Below are 15364 nucleotides of genomic sequence, written 5' to 3' on the forward strand. Positions count from 1 at the left end.
GGACGAGCAGGTGCCGCAGGCCGCCCGCTGCGCCTGCGCGCGCCCCCGCGCCCGGGACGTGAGAGGCCCGGATGGAGGACGCGGGGCCACGCCGTTGCCATGGCAGCCGGGCCCTGGCCGCCTCGGTAGCCGGTGCTACCGAGGGTCTCCCTCGCCTTAAGTGTCCGAGCTTAGAAAGAGGAGGAGAGGCGAGCTCCCCCGGCCATCTCTGCGACCTCGGCCGCCGCGTCGCACACAGGCAGGCGGGGCCCAGCGGGAGAGCCGGGAGGGATGACGCGGAGACATTGGGGGGCGGGAGGAGCGGGGCGAGGGGAGCCGCCCGGGCCGGCGGGGCGAGAGGCGAGTGCGGGGCGACGGCGGGGAGCCTGGTGACGCGCGGCTGCGCGTTGTGGGACGGAAACCCCCGTGGGGGGAGCGCCGCCTGTCATTTTGCCGTGTTTCGTCGTGTCCGGGCCCCCAGCCCTGTCCTCCCTGGGAGGCGGGAGTCGCTGCGGAAACGCCGGCTTCCGCGGAGAGGCTTCCGTGTCGCGGCTGGTCCCTCGAGGCCCTGCTTACAAATGGCAGTGCTCACCTGGGGTTTGTGAGAGACCGTCGGTCGTCCTGCTGGGGAACAGGTTATGCGTTTTTTCTTGTTTTCTTCTTTTGTAAAAGGACGTTTACTCCTGGGGTCCCAGTCTGCGGGACGCCGCGGGAAGGCGGGCCGGGGGGTCTCGTGCTGTTGGGACGGGTCTGGCGTGGCTCGCGTACCTGCTTGGTAGTGAAAGGGGTTCTCGCTGACGTGCTGGCGACTTTCTTACGTTGTGAACAAGCACGTGTTGAAAATCACACGCACACGCACACGCACGCACATATATATAAACATATATATATATATGTTCAGCTTAGAACCACAGGAAAAGATCTGCAGTCACACACCCACGTGGGGTTTAGCAGACACCGACGAGGAAGGAATTCAATTCTGTCTCTTACGACAGTTGCCTATTAGGAAGCCGGTTCTGGTCTGAGCCAAGTGCATAGATTTTTTTTTTCTTTTTTTCTTTTTTTCTTTTTTTCTTCTTTTTCTTTTTCTTTTTTTTTTTTTTTTACTGATGATAAACGTTGAAATGTAAATGTGTGACACTCACAAGGAATAAATGTTAGATGACTCTTTTTTTTGTGTAAGCGGCATTTTTTTGTTCGATGGCCAGGACCCTGGGGATGAAGGTTAAAACAACTGAAGGGGGTTGACTATCCTGTGAGGCACTGACAAAGGCCCAAGCGACTTGGTAATAGGAATTGATGCTTTATGTGCCTTGTTGACTTGGAAACCAGCCATGAGCTTTTGGAAGTTACAGGCAAAGAATGGCACTTCAAATCTGGTGCAATTTCTCAGTCACTTCGACTATTTCCTTTTCATTACGGCACACTAGTATGATTTAATAACACCTAATATGTTTAATTTGTAATCGTTTTATTTATTATGCTGATGCTGCGTTTTAGTTTTAAACTTGAGTTTTCACATGGGTGAGATTCTTTGTAAATAATAAAGCAAATCTACTAAAGTCTTCAGGCAACCATTTATTTACAAGTTCAGAATTACGTTTATTGTAAAATTAAGGGAGGAAGCACTGAAGAGTTCCATCGAAATCTCATTCTGACAATTAGTTACGTAACTTAAACATCTTTTTTTTTAATTTATTGGGGTGACAATTGTTAGTAAAGTTACATAGATTTCAGGTGTACAATTCTGTATTACATCATCTATAAATCCCATTGTGTGTTCACCACCCAGAGTCAGTTCTCCTTCCATCACCATATATTTGATGCCCCTTTACCCTCATCTCCCACTCCCCTACGTCTCCCCTAATCATAAATTTCAAGATCCCTGGTCTGAAAAAAGGGATTATCCTAAGACATTTGTGACTGAAAAAAAAAAAGTATTATTTATGTAAGTATTTTGGATCACAATGAATTTTAGTTTGTTCTATATGATTCATGGAACCCTTATTTTAATTGGTAGGTAAGAACCCTTATCTGATTTAGCCTGTCTTGCAGCTAGGCTGTGGTAAATAAACGCACTCTGAAATATTGATTTGTTTTCTCCAGGTCACCTCAAAATATTATGGCTCTTACCCTCTGATTTACAAGTTATTGCAGCCTTTGAGTCGTTTAAGGAAGTCCATTTTGTATTCTTAGTTTAAAAGAAATAAATCTTTAGAAGGAGCTATAGACCAACTAATACATTAGGAATAGTTATAATTATTCAATTGAACGATTAGGTTGGATAATTAATTCTTCACTGAATTTAAAACTGACTTTGTCTTGAGAGGGAAAGTAAACCAATGGCAAGAACCATCTGAAGGAAAGATGACATTTAAATGAAACAGACTTCAGAATGCTTTTAAATCTTGAATGTAGTGATTCAGACACTGGTTATTTATTTTAGATACGCTTTATCATGGTACTATGCTTTCGCTTTTAAATTCTCTTGCTTTTCCTGAGCTGGCAGTTATTTGCTAAGTCGTATCTTATGGAACATGGTAAGAGAGACCTGAAGGGTCTAGCTCAACTGTTTAGCTCTAAAGCTTCCATCTCCTTTCAGACATTCATGCCGGGGTCTTCTGGGCCGTAGATAAACACTTCCCTTGACAGGGAAGCAGTACTTCAACAGGCATCTTCCTGCACGTCAGGACAAGTTTGAAACTGTAAATGCTGTCTTATGTTATGTCAAAATTTGCCCCCAAGTTTCCAGCCCTTGATTCTGGTTTTACTACTTGAAGTGATACAAGTCCAACTTGCCCTCACAGGACAGCCATTCAAATACTGTGCAACAGTCACCACAATTCTCCTGTTTTCCTTAGGCTGTCATTCCCAGGGTTTTCTGGTACTCCTCAGAAGGCGTTTTCCTCTCCCAGCCTGCCTTCTTCCCTCCTCCTCCTCTTTTATCCCCCTTTCTCCCGGTTTGCTAGCTTCTGAGTGATTTGCAGCTTGGCTTTTGTTCTTTAAACTATGGTAGAGCAGGAAACGGGGTACATACATCATCTGTATCTCACCCATAGTCGCAGCCTTGGAACTCATTGACATTTGGGGTATCCTCACTGTGTTTTTCAACTCATTTTGAACCGAGTGTTTGCTAGAACCTATTAAAATGTTTTTTGCATGTAATAATGGAAGGCTTATTATCACTTAGCTTGTGCTGCTGCAGCTAGTGGAAGGATGTTTTCCCACATGATTCGCTATCATTTGATGGCCAACAGTGGAAGAAAAAAAATGTAAATCTCGCTTTAGTAAAATTGGCACCAGGTCAGGTAGTCTGATCAAATGTTTGAGGAGAGTAAAGATAAGCTAATGGCCAAAACAAAGTTTGTGGATAATTGATTAATTTAGGTAGAATGTCTCTCATTTTATATCCTTAAAAATGTGCCTAGGTCTCGTGTTCTTGACATCTGTACTTTCTACTGCCAAAAAGGGTTTTAGGCAACTTATTCTCGCTGTTGGAGCAAGAGAAGGCAGGTGTAGATAGTAACAGGATCCTCGGGACTCTTGGGGCCCTGAGGGTGAGATTTCTACAGTTCTTTTGAAACTGGACCTAACATTCTATGTACATTTTGAGAGCACTGCTCTTTTCTTGTTTCTACTTTTGTTTAAGTCCATAGTGGAAAGTGTACAGATTACTGTATATATTAATAGTTGTACCCTTGGCTATTTCATGACAATTAAATCTACATACGCAATTTTCCCTCAACTCTTTTTGAACAGGTAATATGACGTCAAACTGACCCCTTTTCACTCCTTCCAGATCCTTCTTCAGGAACACATTTATGTTAAGGCCACACTGGATAGTGCCATGCTCTTCCATGTTTGTTGGTTCTTTCTCATGCTGTTCTCTTTGGAACAGCCGATGGATTCTCATACACAGTGTTCAAGAGCCATCGCAGATTTCCTTGATATTTCCAATTTTAGACTGAGTTAGCTGCTGTTTTCTTCTTCCTTCCACAGTCCTTTCTATATACCTTTATTACATTTATCTGCAGTTGTTTACATTTGTCTTCTGTACCAGACTGGAAGCCCTTAAGGGCATAGGTCTATTTTGTTATCTTTATAGGACTATTGTAGGTGTTCAACAAATGTTTGCCAAAATTGCAATTACATACACACACACACACACACACACACACAGTATTCTCTCACACATATAAGACATATATATTATAGGTAAAGATTTATATGCTGCTTTTGTTTGAAAAATTATGCACAAAAAATTTAGCAGGGCTAGGAACTCGCCTCCATTTATAGATAACTTTAGCTTAGTTCCCTTAAAAATGACTGAAAATTTATGTACCATTTTCACAAACATTTAACTTTCACCTGACATACCTATTTATTGTCACTGTCTTCTAGTACTAGGCATCAGAGTTTGTTATTTTTTAATGAAAAAGTGTTTTATTTAGAGTTGACAACAGCTTAACTTTTACCATAAATGAGAATCAGTTATTGCTTAGTTAAAAAGCTCTCAGATCACAAATTATAGTTATGCCATGTGAATTACAAGAAGGATTGAGAAACTGAGAATGGGAATTGATACAGTTGTTCTTGAACATAAGAAAATGTGAATGAGGGAGACTAAGAAGCTAAGTCATGTGCTCTGACCTGGACAAAGCATTTTAATGGTGTGCAGAGAATATAGAAGACGTTCTCTCCACCTCAGATAATCTTCCCATCTGCCTCTTTTAGTCTCCTGGTAAATTCGGGTGTCAGGAATTGGGGGGAGGTGGGATGGTGGTTAGGAGTGGTACACCTGGAAAATGCCTGGCCTTTGCAAGTCTCTTTTCGGGTATACAGGTGTGTGTTTATCCTAAACACCCCATGCTCTGTGCGTCTCCCAGTATGTGTTAATTAGCTTACCTTCAACACTAATCTTCATACTCCTTATTACCCGTAAAGTGGACATAACATAGACCTTATCCCTTCATCTTATAGCATTATTCTTTACCACACGGAAAATGGATGAAAATAAAGATTCTGATTCAAAAGAAAGTGAAGAATATGAAGATGACTTTGAAAAAGACCTGGAGTGGTTAATTAATGAAAAAGAACACAGTGATGTCAGCATAACAGAGGTACATAGGACAGCATTCAGAATCATGACATTACCATAGAGTTTGGTAATTCTTGAAGAGTTTCACATACATTATGTCGTCTAAGCCTCAGAACATTTCTTAGACGTACATAGAACAAGCACCATGATACCCATCTTAGAGAGGAGAAAAATTGAGGCAGAGAGAGTTTAAATGTTGTATCCTAAGGCATAGGGCTAATTAGAGAGCACGGATTAAGTTAGCACTTAATAAAGCTATAATTATAATTTAGAAATTATAATTTATGTACTATAAATAAATAATTGCATCCAAAATAAAAATGAATACTGTTAATTTCTACTATATGTAAACTTGGGTAAAGTCATTGGGTTATACTTTTAATATAAATGAAAAACAAAGAAAATCTTAAAAAAACATGGTCTTCCAGCTAATCTTTGAAACCTTAAGAGTGAATTAGCTCTTCAGGGGAATTAATATAGAGAAAAAAGTAAAGGGTCTTTTACATTTTTTACTTCTAGAAAATCTGATCTAGAGGTGAAAATTGATCTGGAGTTTGGATTTAGGTCCTGCAGAAAACAGCAGCAATAATAATCTGAAGTGATTATATGAACCTCAAAATGATTAGGACTTGACGAAAGACAGTGATCTTTCGTGGTCTTGGGGAGAAAGATACTTTTTTTGAAGAATACAAATATTGCAAGGAGAAAACATTTTTAAAAATATTTTCTGAAAATGTAAAGGGAGGACAATTTTACAGAGGGAGAAATATGAAAATAATACTGTGTTACTTATAGTTAACTTTTCATGCATGAGCATAAATTCTTTTTAAATATCAAAGCCTTTAGTAGCATCAAATTCACATTTAGCGTTACCTTTTTCCTGAAGTGCTGTTGTCACATGTATTCCGCTGGGATGGTCATAAATATGAGTTAGAATGTTACAAGTAAAATATGAGCAAAAAGCACATACATTTTCCCATTCATAAAATAAATTACATGAAATGAAAATCCATTCTGGGTTTTCTATATATAAATGGACAAAGCATCTCAATTTTTACTGAAAAGAAAACCTTATATCTTTTTCTTAAGATGGCTTGTGGGAATGAAGAGACTATTAACCAAGAATTAAAAGAGAATGAAACAGAACTAGAGCACACCAGACAGCTTTCTAATCCTGACACATCTCTGAAGGACGAGGTTTCACCAAGAAGAGAGGACTTCATTTCTGTGCCAAGTAGTCAGCCTTTGGATCCCGTATCAGATTCAGATAGTGACACCTCTTTCCAGGAATCCAGACTGGAAAGCCAGAAAGACCTGGAGGAGGATGAGGATGAAGAAGTAAAGAGATACATTATGGAGAAAATTACACAAGCCAACCAGCTTCTACAGAATCAAGAACCCGTGAATCATAAAAGAGAGCGAAAACTGAAGTTCAAGGACAAATTAGTTGATCTGGAAGTTCCTCCACTGGAAGACACTGATAACTACAAAAATTATTTTGAAAGTGGGAGTAATGTGTCTGGAAAACTGTCACAGTTACATATTTCCAGTGAATTTGGACAAGAAAATGTGCCCCTGTCACTTGCTGATGGAAGCTGCGAAGAAAACAAGGACGGGAAGATACTAGTAGAAAGAGATGGAAAGTTTGAACTTCTAAATTTACAAGACATTGAAAGTGAGGGGTTTTTGCCCCCCATTAACAATGTTAATAGTATAGAAAATGAACCTCAGCAGTTGTCGCCTGCATCTTCCAATTCATCTGTCAGCAATGTCAAGAAAGAAGAGCCTACAGCAAGAATTCATGGCTCCTCAGCAGCAGAGGTCCTGGCTTTTCTCCCTCAGCCAGCACCCAACCCCAAGACTGGGCCAAGCTCTGCTGCCAACTCAGATCTAAGTAAGGGGAGTGGGAAATCGAGTCATAGGACGCAATCTGCGAGTGTATGTCCAGTGACCTCAACATACTGTCTTTCCCCTCGACAGAAGGAACTGCAAAAACGGCTTGAACACAGGAGAGAAAAGCTAAAGAGAGAGGTGAGAGCGTAAGTGGGCATTGGCTAGAAAGCAGAATACATTTTCACGGTTTACAAGTGTAGTAGAAATTGAAACAGTTCTTCAAAGAATTGGATGTATTTGCTTGCTTGTTTTGCTTTTCTATGGTTAGATTCAGTGGTTAAGTGTTAAGCATGTGTATTTATGGAACACCGTGATTACCTTGGTCCTTTCTTGTCAGGCTTGCAAAGCACAGTAATGAATGACTGGTCTTAGAAGTAGAGTAGATGTCAGTGAGGATTTAATTAGATCCTTTCATTTTAAAGGTGAGACACAGAGAAGTTAAGTCACTGCTGAAAGTAACCTTGATGTGAGAGTTTCATGGAATTCTAATTTCTCAAAATATATCTCTCTACTCTAACTCATACACAATTTTTAAATCTCCCATTAATGCCTTTTGATATTCTTCCCTCCAGGAAGAACAACGGAAAATAGAAGAGGAGAAAGAAAAGAAAAAAGAGAATGACATCGTATTTAAAGCGTGGTTACAAAAGAAAAGACAGCAGGTCCTAGAAATGAGGAGAGTTCAGAGAGCAAAGCAAATGGAAGACATGAATAGTAGAGTAAGTATCATACAGATATGAAAGCTGAATTTGTTAACAGAATGGAGTCTGAATATCAGACTAAGAACCTGTGGGAGAGGCAGAAAAAGTGGTCCAGGAACTACCCTTGTAAGAGATGCAACATGCTGGTGACTTTACAATTATGCTAAGAAGCCTTGTAAAAATCAGATTCCTATTTTATTCAAACTTTTATAGCACCGAGAATAGAAAACTACCAATTTTTTCAAGGTAATGTAACTTTGATATTCAACTAGGACAAAGATCTCACACACACACAACACACACACACCTATACCTGCATTAAGAAGTGTGCTTTCGAGTGTGCTTTACTAATCTGACAGGTAGGAAGTATTGTTTGATTGTAGTGTTATTTTCAGCAAGATTGAACATCTATGAGATGTTTGAATTTTCATAGAAAAATCCTTTGTCAGCATTTCTATTAGGAATATTGGTTCTTTCTTTTTGATATGTGAACTCTTTATGCATTATGAAAACTACTTCTTTGAAAGATCTGCCGCATTACTTTTCTCCTTTTGTTTTTTATTTCATTTTTTTTTTGTAATACAGAAATGTTTTATGTGGTTGGATTTATAAAACTATAAAAAGAAATCCTGAGAAAAAGTTTAAAAATAATCATTTACAGCATGCTATAAAACCCTGTGTTCAACCTATGAGCAAAGTATCTTCAAGGTACATCCAGACTCCAGCACCCTAATCCAAACCACTGCTATCTGTTGTCTGAACTGTTGCAAAAGCCTGGTAACTGGTCTCTCTGCTTCCACCTTTGCCTCCTCCAGTCCATTCTATTTGCCACATAGCAGCCAGAGTGAGCGGCCTTCTCAAGTGTAGAATACGTTGTCAGCTATGCTTAGAAACCTCCACGGCTTCTCATCTCAAATTCAAGTCCAAAGTTCCTATCACAGCCTGCAAGCGTGAACCTGTTGTGATCCTTGTAATCTCCCTGACTTCATCTCCTTACACTCTCCAGCCCCATAGCCAGTTTCATTCTGACTTCTTTGCTATTTATTGAGCATGCAAAACACAGCCTCTTCTCAGATCCTTTGCTCTTAACTGTTATCAGTGCTTGAACTACTCTTTCTGTGGATATCTCATAACTTGCTCTCTCAGGTTCTATTTAAATACCATCCTTTGTCCTCACCTTCCTGTTACTACTTTCTCTCCTCACCACACTTGTCTTTGAAACTGAGATATCAATCAATCAATCTATCGATCACGTCTTTTTATCCTCCCGGCTAGAACAACACTGCCCAATACAACCTCCTGCAATGATGGAAATGTATCTTTGCTGTCCAGCAAAGTAACCACTGGCCAGCATGTGGCTGTTAAGTGCTTGAGATGTAGCTAATGTGATTGAGGTACTGAATGTTAAATTTTATTTAAGTAGCTGCATGTTGGCTCGGATACTAGGGGTGCAGGTCATGAGGTTGGCATTACTATGAAAAATTGGGGAGTGGAACATGTGTTCTTGTAGGGTCCTGTAGGCAGGGCCTCAAAAAGTAGTTTGGGCTTATTTCAATTAAGCAAAGCTTGTTTTTGTAATTAGGAGGAAAGCAGAGATCCACACCAAGCTTTTCGACTATGGCTTAAAAAGAAGCATGAAGAGCGGTTGAAAGAAAGAAAGACAGAAGAACTGCGAAAGCAAGAGGAATGCTTGTTCTTCCTCAGAGGGACAGAGGGTCGTGAAAGGGCTTTTAAACAGTAAGTAAGAGGCAGGGCCTCCCCCGCCCCACACGCCTTCCTCAAGGTCGTTTTAGAAAGTTACGTAACCAATAAAGCTTGGAAAAGCCCCCACATATTTGATCTCTACCATTACACACCTATTCAGTTTTAAATCCACACTTGAAAAAATGTGGGAGAAAGTTCGTTAACTAAAGTAATTCCATACTTTGCATGATATTGATACCATTTATTCTTCAAGGTAGTTTTCAGTACTAAAATTGTTTCTCGTGGCACCAGTCTGGATAGCCTGTGATAGCTTACCATTTATTTATGTATTTGTTTGTTGGTTCATTGTTCATTTCTTAGAGAAATGGGCCAAAGATTGGTTACAGCTTCTCCTACAAAAGTCCTCTGCAAAGAAAGGCAGTCAGGCAGAGGAAGATGTGTAGACTTGTGGACCAAATGAAAGGAGATCTGGACACATATTTTGGTAATTTAAGGCAGCCCTGATCTCTTTTTAGTTACCTGGTGAAGACCTTGCATCCTAATTCTGAGGAAACAGACCTGGCTTCATTCATGATTTTGCCCCCAAGTCTTGTGGGGGTAGGCAGTGAATATCGAGTCCTGTTGTTTGACATGTCTTTCTTTTCTTTTTTCTTTTTTTTTGGCTATATTTCTCTGTTTCTTTGTCACTTCCTTCCTTCTTTCCTTTCCTTTTTCTTTTTCTTTTTCAAATAACCCTTTGTTATCAAAGCAGTAATTGTGCATTTTGGAGATGAAGGGTGAAAAGTTACATTTTCATCACCCAGAAATCACTGCTGTCAGGACTTTAGTGCATATCTTCTAGATATGTCTGTTTACTTATAATTTAAAAGTAGAAATTGAGATCATACTTATAAACTGTGCTGCAATCTGCTTATTTTCATCAGTGACACCGTCTATATCCAGCCCATAACCATTTTTTTTTCCAGTTGACTCCCCAAATCACTACAGGTAACTTGCTCAAACTGGTATCCAATTCAGAACCATACAATATGGGGTTATGATGTTTCTTAAGTCTCTTTTATTCTAATACAATCATTTAATTGTTTAGGTTTATTTCTGAAAAAAATTACACACACACACAGGGTGCTGAAAATATATACACATTTTAAGAAAGGAAAAAACTATATTAAAATTGTAATACTCAGTATATAGTCACGTTTGACTTCTGCAATTACAAGAGGTGTTCAAAGTGGTTCCCATCAGCGTCCAGACACTTCTGATTACGGCGAACGACTGCTACATAGATTAAAATCTCTTAAAATGTGTATACATTTTGGCACCCTCTGTATTTGTGTATACACACACACACACACACACACACACACATTTGTATACATACACACACACCTGCTTACATACTGACATACCAGGTATGTGTGTATACACTTATTTTGATGTTATTTTACCTAAACAAGCTTTATAGACTTAAATTTGTTAGAATGTGGGCTCTTCACCTTTTTAAAAATTTTTTTATGGTTAGACTTATTTTTCCATTTTAAAGAACTATTTTATGCAATGAAAGCAAGAGCTCTCTACTTTCCCTGCCAAGGAGAGCAAGGCAACAACTATGCATATCAGTATTCTTAACCTGGCAAAATAAAATTTTAGAATACAGCTAGTTGCAAAAAAATAAGTTATTTGGACTCTATCTAATACTTATTTGCCTAGAAAGCCATATTTAAAAAAAAAAGTATAGGACCTATATCACATATAAAATATTGTTACTAAAAAAATTATACTGTCAGTTTCATTATAAGACAAACTTAATTTCAAACATTTGATACCAAATATAAGCGTACTTTCTTACATGAGTGTAAGATACAAGCCTGAAGTTTTTCAGTTAATACTTTAATAATCTGTGTTGTGACTACAGCATTTCAATGTAAAGAAATTCAATTTCCTTTCCTTTTCTGCAGTAATAACTTTATTGCATGAAGAGTATCTGTAGGTGGATAGTCACTAGATTTGATGATGTCTCTTTCTACAGATGGCTAAGAAGGAAACAGGTAGAAAAAATGTTGGAGCAACAAGCTGTGAAAGAAAGAAGTCGACAGCTCCGACTAGAGGCAAAGCTCGCTAAGCAGTCACAGCGTCGGCTCCGTAACATGTCGGAAGGCAGGTCTTTTCGTTTCACTGATGATGACAACTGAAGGTACCTATTAAATACTTCATTTTGAAGCTGCTATCCTCAGAATTTTGGATATCATTTTTTTTTTTTTTTGGTCTGTGTGTTTTGGTGACACTCTCAATTATGGAAACGATACATATCTTTTGGTGATGTTGACAGTGAATTTATCTTTATTTTTCTTTTAACACTAGAACAAAATAAATTTCTTCTCTTGCCGTGTTGGACTGTGTCATACCATGTAACCAACTGAATAACAAATGGACTCTACATTACTTCTAAATTATTTTAATGTTTCTAAATGGAAAGAACACAAAGGAACATATTTCTATTTTTAGTACCTATCATCATTAAAAAGGTGCAATAGAACATTTCATAAGGCAGGAGGACTGAACTCTGAAACAAGCTTGATTCAAGGCCTTATAAAAAGTCCTATTTATATCAGCTTTGAATTTAAGTAGCTGTGGCAAGCTAAGCAATAGGATAGGCCGATATCTGCGTGTTTTATTTTTTTTAAAGGTTAACAATTGTGCATAGTACTGTTTCAGGTATGTAAATTAGCCCGCTCTTATTGAGAGTTTATAGTGTGCCTGGTATTGTTGTAAATGCTTTCCATAAGTAATTTTATGTATTGCCTTTAACGACCCTATTAGTCTTGTTTTGCAGATGAGGAAACTAGAGGTGAGCTGTTTGCTCACAGACTGACCTGTATGATTGTGAAATCCTTTCTCTTCGTTATCAAGTTACATACTTTGGTCGACATTTGTGGAATATTTAAGACTATAGGGATCGGATGTGTGGAGGAAGGATACCCTAGATATGTGCAGGCATTTGAAGGGTAGAGGACAAAGGTAACCATGCAAGTGGGGTGGAGAGTGCAGAATCACTATGGGAGTTGCAGCAAAGTGTCAAAAGACAAGGTTATGAACAACTGGGTATTGGTACCTTCATCACTCGACCGTAAATTAGAAACCACAGGTAACTTTAGTCCTGTCTCTACTTCTTACAGCACTTTGATCAGACACCAGGCAATTGAACATTTTACTGTGACTAGGTCTTGTGTGGTTTCAATTTATCCTTAATGATAAGAACCAATTTAACATTTAAATATTCCACAACATTTTATTTAAAAAGTTTGGGATTTTGATAAGGATTGCAGTGAATCTGTAGGTTGCTTCTGGCACTATTGCTGTCTTAATTAATTAATTAATACTGTCTCCCAATCCATAAACACAGGGTATCTTTTCATTTAATGCAGCGATGTTTCGTAGTTTTCAGTGTACACCTCTTTCACCTCCTTGGTTAAATTTATTCATTTATTCATATTTTATTATTTTGGATTCTGTTGTAAATGGACATGTTTTCTTAATTTCCTTTTGGGTTGCATACTCAAAGCACAAACACAAATGATTTTTGTGCATAAATGTTGTACCCTGTGACTTTGCTGAATTTATTAGCACCAGATTTTTTTGTGGATTCTTTGGAATTTTCTACACATAGGATAATATAATCTGCGAATAGAGATAGTTTTACTTCTTCCTTTCCAAAGTGGATGCCTGTTATTTCTTGTTTGACTGATTACTCTGGCTAAGATTTCCAGTATAATGCTGAATAGTAGCGGTGAAAGGGGACATCCCTGTCTTGTTCTTGATCTTAGGAGAAAAGCTTTCAGTCTTTTCACCATGAGTATGTTAGCTGTGGGTTTTCCATAAATGCCCTTTATGAAGTAGAGGACGTTCTATTCTTATTTCTCTATTCTACTTATTCTTCTATTCCTATTGTCTGAGTGTTTTGATCATAAAAGTGTGTTGGATTTTGTCAAGTGCTTTTTCTGCAGCCAGTGAAATGATCATGTGGTTTTTCTCCTTTGTTCTATGAATGTGCTGTGTTACATTGGTTGATTTTCTTATGTTGAACCACCCTTGCGTTCCTGAGATAATTACCACTTGGTCATGGTATATAATCCCTTTACTATGCTGTTGCATTCAGTTTGCTAGTATTTTGTTGAGGATTTTTTTCATCTATATTCATGAGATAATGGTCTGTAGTACTCTTTGCTTGTGGTACTCTGTGTGGCTTTGTTATCAGAGCAATACTGGCCTCACAAAATAAGTTAGGAAGTGTTGCCTGTTCCCTCCTTTTATTTTTTGGAATAGACTGAGGAATGGTATGAATTCTTGAGAAGGATTGGTATGAATAGTTGGTAGAATTCACCAGTGAAACTTTCTGGTCCTGGACTTTTGTGGGAGGTTTTTTTTAGTAGACTATTTTTTAGAGCAGTTTTAGGATCACAGTAAAACTGAGCAGAAAGTTCAGAGTTCCCCCTGCTCCCTGCCTCCCCCAATCCCTCTGGACTACCAGCATCCTTCAGCAGAGAGGTACATTTGTTACAATGAACCTACATTGACACATCTTTATTGTCCAGTGTCTGTATCTTACATTAGGATTCACTCTTGGTGTTGGGAGGTTTTTGGTACTGATTTAATCTCTTTAGTTTTATAGGTCTGTTCATATTTTCTGTTTCTTTTTGAGTCAGTTCTGGTAATTTTTGTGTATCTAGGAATTTATCCATTTGATCTTGGTTATTTAATTTGTTGGTGTCCAGTTGTTCCCTTTTTATTTATATGAAGTTGGTAATAACATTCCCACTTTCATTTCTGATTTTAGTTATTTGCATCTTCTTTTTTTCTTAAGTCCGTTTGGCTACAGGTTGTCAATTTAATGGATCTTTTCAAAGAACCAACTTTTGGTTTCCTTGATACTCTATTGTTTTTCTATTCTCTATTTACTTCTGATCTAATTTCAGTTTCCTTTCCTTCTGCTAGCTTTGGGTTTAGTTTGCTCTTCTTTTACTAGTTCCTTAAGGTGTGACATTAGGTTGCTGATTTGAGATCTTTTTCTTTTTTTCTTTTTAGCTCTGTTATTTACCTTTATTATTATCATTATTATTTATACTCTTAATCAACCATTGTAGAAGTGTGCTGATAAGTTGAGGTTTCAAGAGTGTAAAATTTTCTTTAGGGTTTTTTTGTAATACATAACATAAAATTGACCATTGTAAAAATATACAACTCAATGGCATTAAGTACATCTATATTGTTATAGAACCATCACCACTTTGCATCTCTATAATTTTTCACCATTTCCAATGGAAACTCATGGACCTATTAAACTTTCCCATTCTGCCTTCCCCTAACCTCTGGTAACCAATATTCTACTTTCTGTCTCTATGATTTGTTTCAGGTACCTCATTTAAGTGAAATCATATACTATTCATTCTTTTGTTTCTGCCTTATTTCACTTAAGGTAATGTTTGAAAGGTTCATTTATGCTGTAGCATAATATGTCAGATTTTCATCCCTTTTTAAGGCTGAATATTCCATTGCATATGTGTTTTGCTTATTCATTCATCCATCAAAGGACACTTGTGTTACTTCCACCTTTTGGCTATTGTGACTAATGCTACTGGAAACACTGGTATACACCTGAGTCCTTGCTTTCAATTCTTTTGTGTATCTACCTAGAAGTGGAAATTGCTGGATCATATGGTAATTGTACGTTTAATTTTTTTTTTTAAAGATTTTATTGGGGAAGGGGAACAGGACTATGTTGGGGAACAGTGTATACTTCCAGGACTTTTTTCCAAGTCAAGTTGTCCTTTCAGTCTTAGTTGTGGAGGGTGCAGCTCAGCTCCAGGTCCAGTTGCTGTTGCTAGTTGCAGGGGGCACAGCCTACCATCCCTTGCAGGAGTCAAACTGGCAACCTTGTGGTTGAGAGGACACGCTCCAACCAACTGAGCCATCCGGAGGTAGCTCAGCTCAAGGT

At 38.4% G+C, this 15364-nt stretch overlaps 2 protein-coding genes across 6 annotated transcripts in view; one reads left to right on the forward strand and one right to left on the reverse strand.

Moving 5' to 3' along the window:
- CCDC181 (coiled-coil domain containing 181) overlaps positions 1–15364 on the forward strand; it is a 21871-nt gene continuing 6507 nt past the window's right edge. The window contains exons 1-6 of one of the 4 annotated variants that reach the window (XM_081026146.1): positions 1–238; positions 4960–5099; positions 6167–7108; positions 7543–7689; positions 9254–9408; positions 11402–11761. In XM_081026146.1, the coding sequence (XP_080882272.1) occupies positions 4983–5099; positions 6167–7108; positions 7543–7689; positions 9254–9408; positions 11402–11564 (1524 nt within the window). In that variant the 5' untranslated portion in view covers positions 1–238; positions 4960–4982 and the 3' untranslated portion in view covers positions 11565–11761. Of the gene's footprint in view, positions 239–295; positions 615–4959; positions 5100–6166; positions 7109–7542; positions 7690–9253; positions 9409–11401; positions 11762–15364 lie in introns of those variants that run through there. The other 3 variants (XM_081026147.1, XM_081026145.1, XM_081026148.1) reach the window with 3 other exon arrangements.
- BLZF1 (basic leucine zipper nuclear factor 1) overlaps positions 11833–15364 on the reverse strand; it is a 24238-nt gene continuing 20706 nt past the window's right edge. For both annotated transcript variants that reach the window (XM_081026149.1, XM_081026150.1), the window contains exon 8: positions 11833–15302. The gene's annotated coding sequence lies outside the window, so the exon portion shown is untranslated. The remainder of the gene's footprint in view (positions 15303–15364) is intronic.

Source organism: Rhinolophus hipposideros (genome assembly GCF_964194185.1).
Source record: "Rhinolophus hipposideros genome assembly, chromosome: 19".
Taxonomy (NCBI): domain Eukaryota; kingdom Metazoa; phylum Chordata; class Mammalia; order Chiroptera; family Rhinolophidae; genus Rhinolophus; species Rhinolophus hipposideros.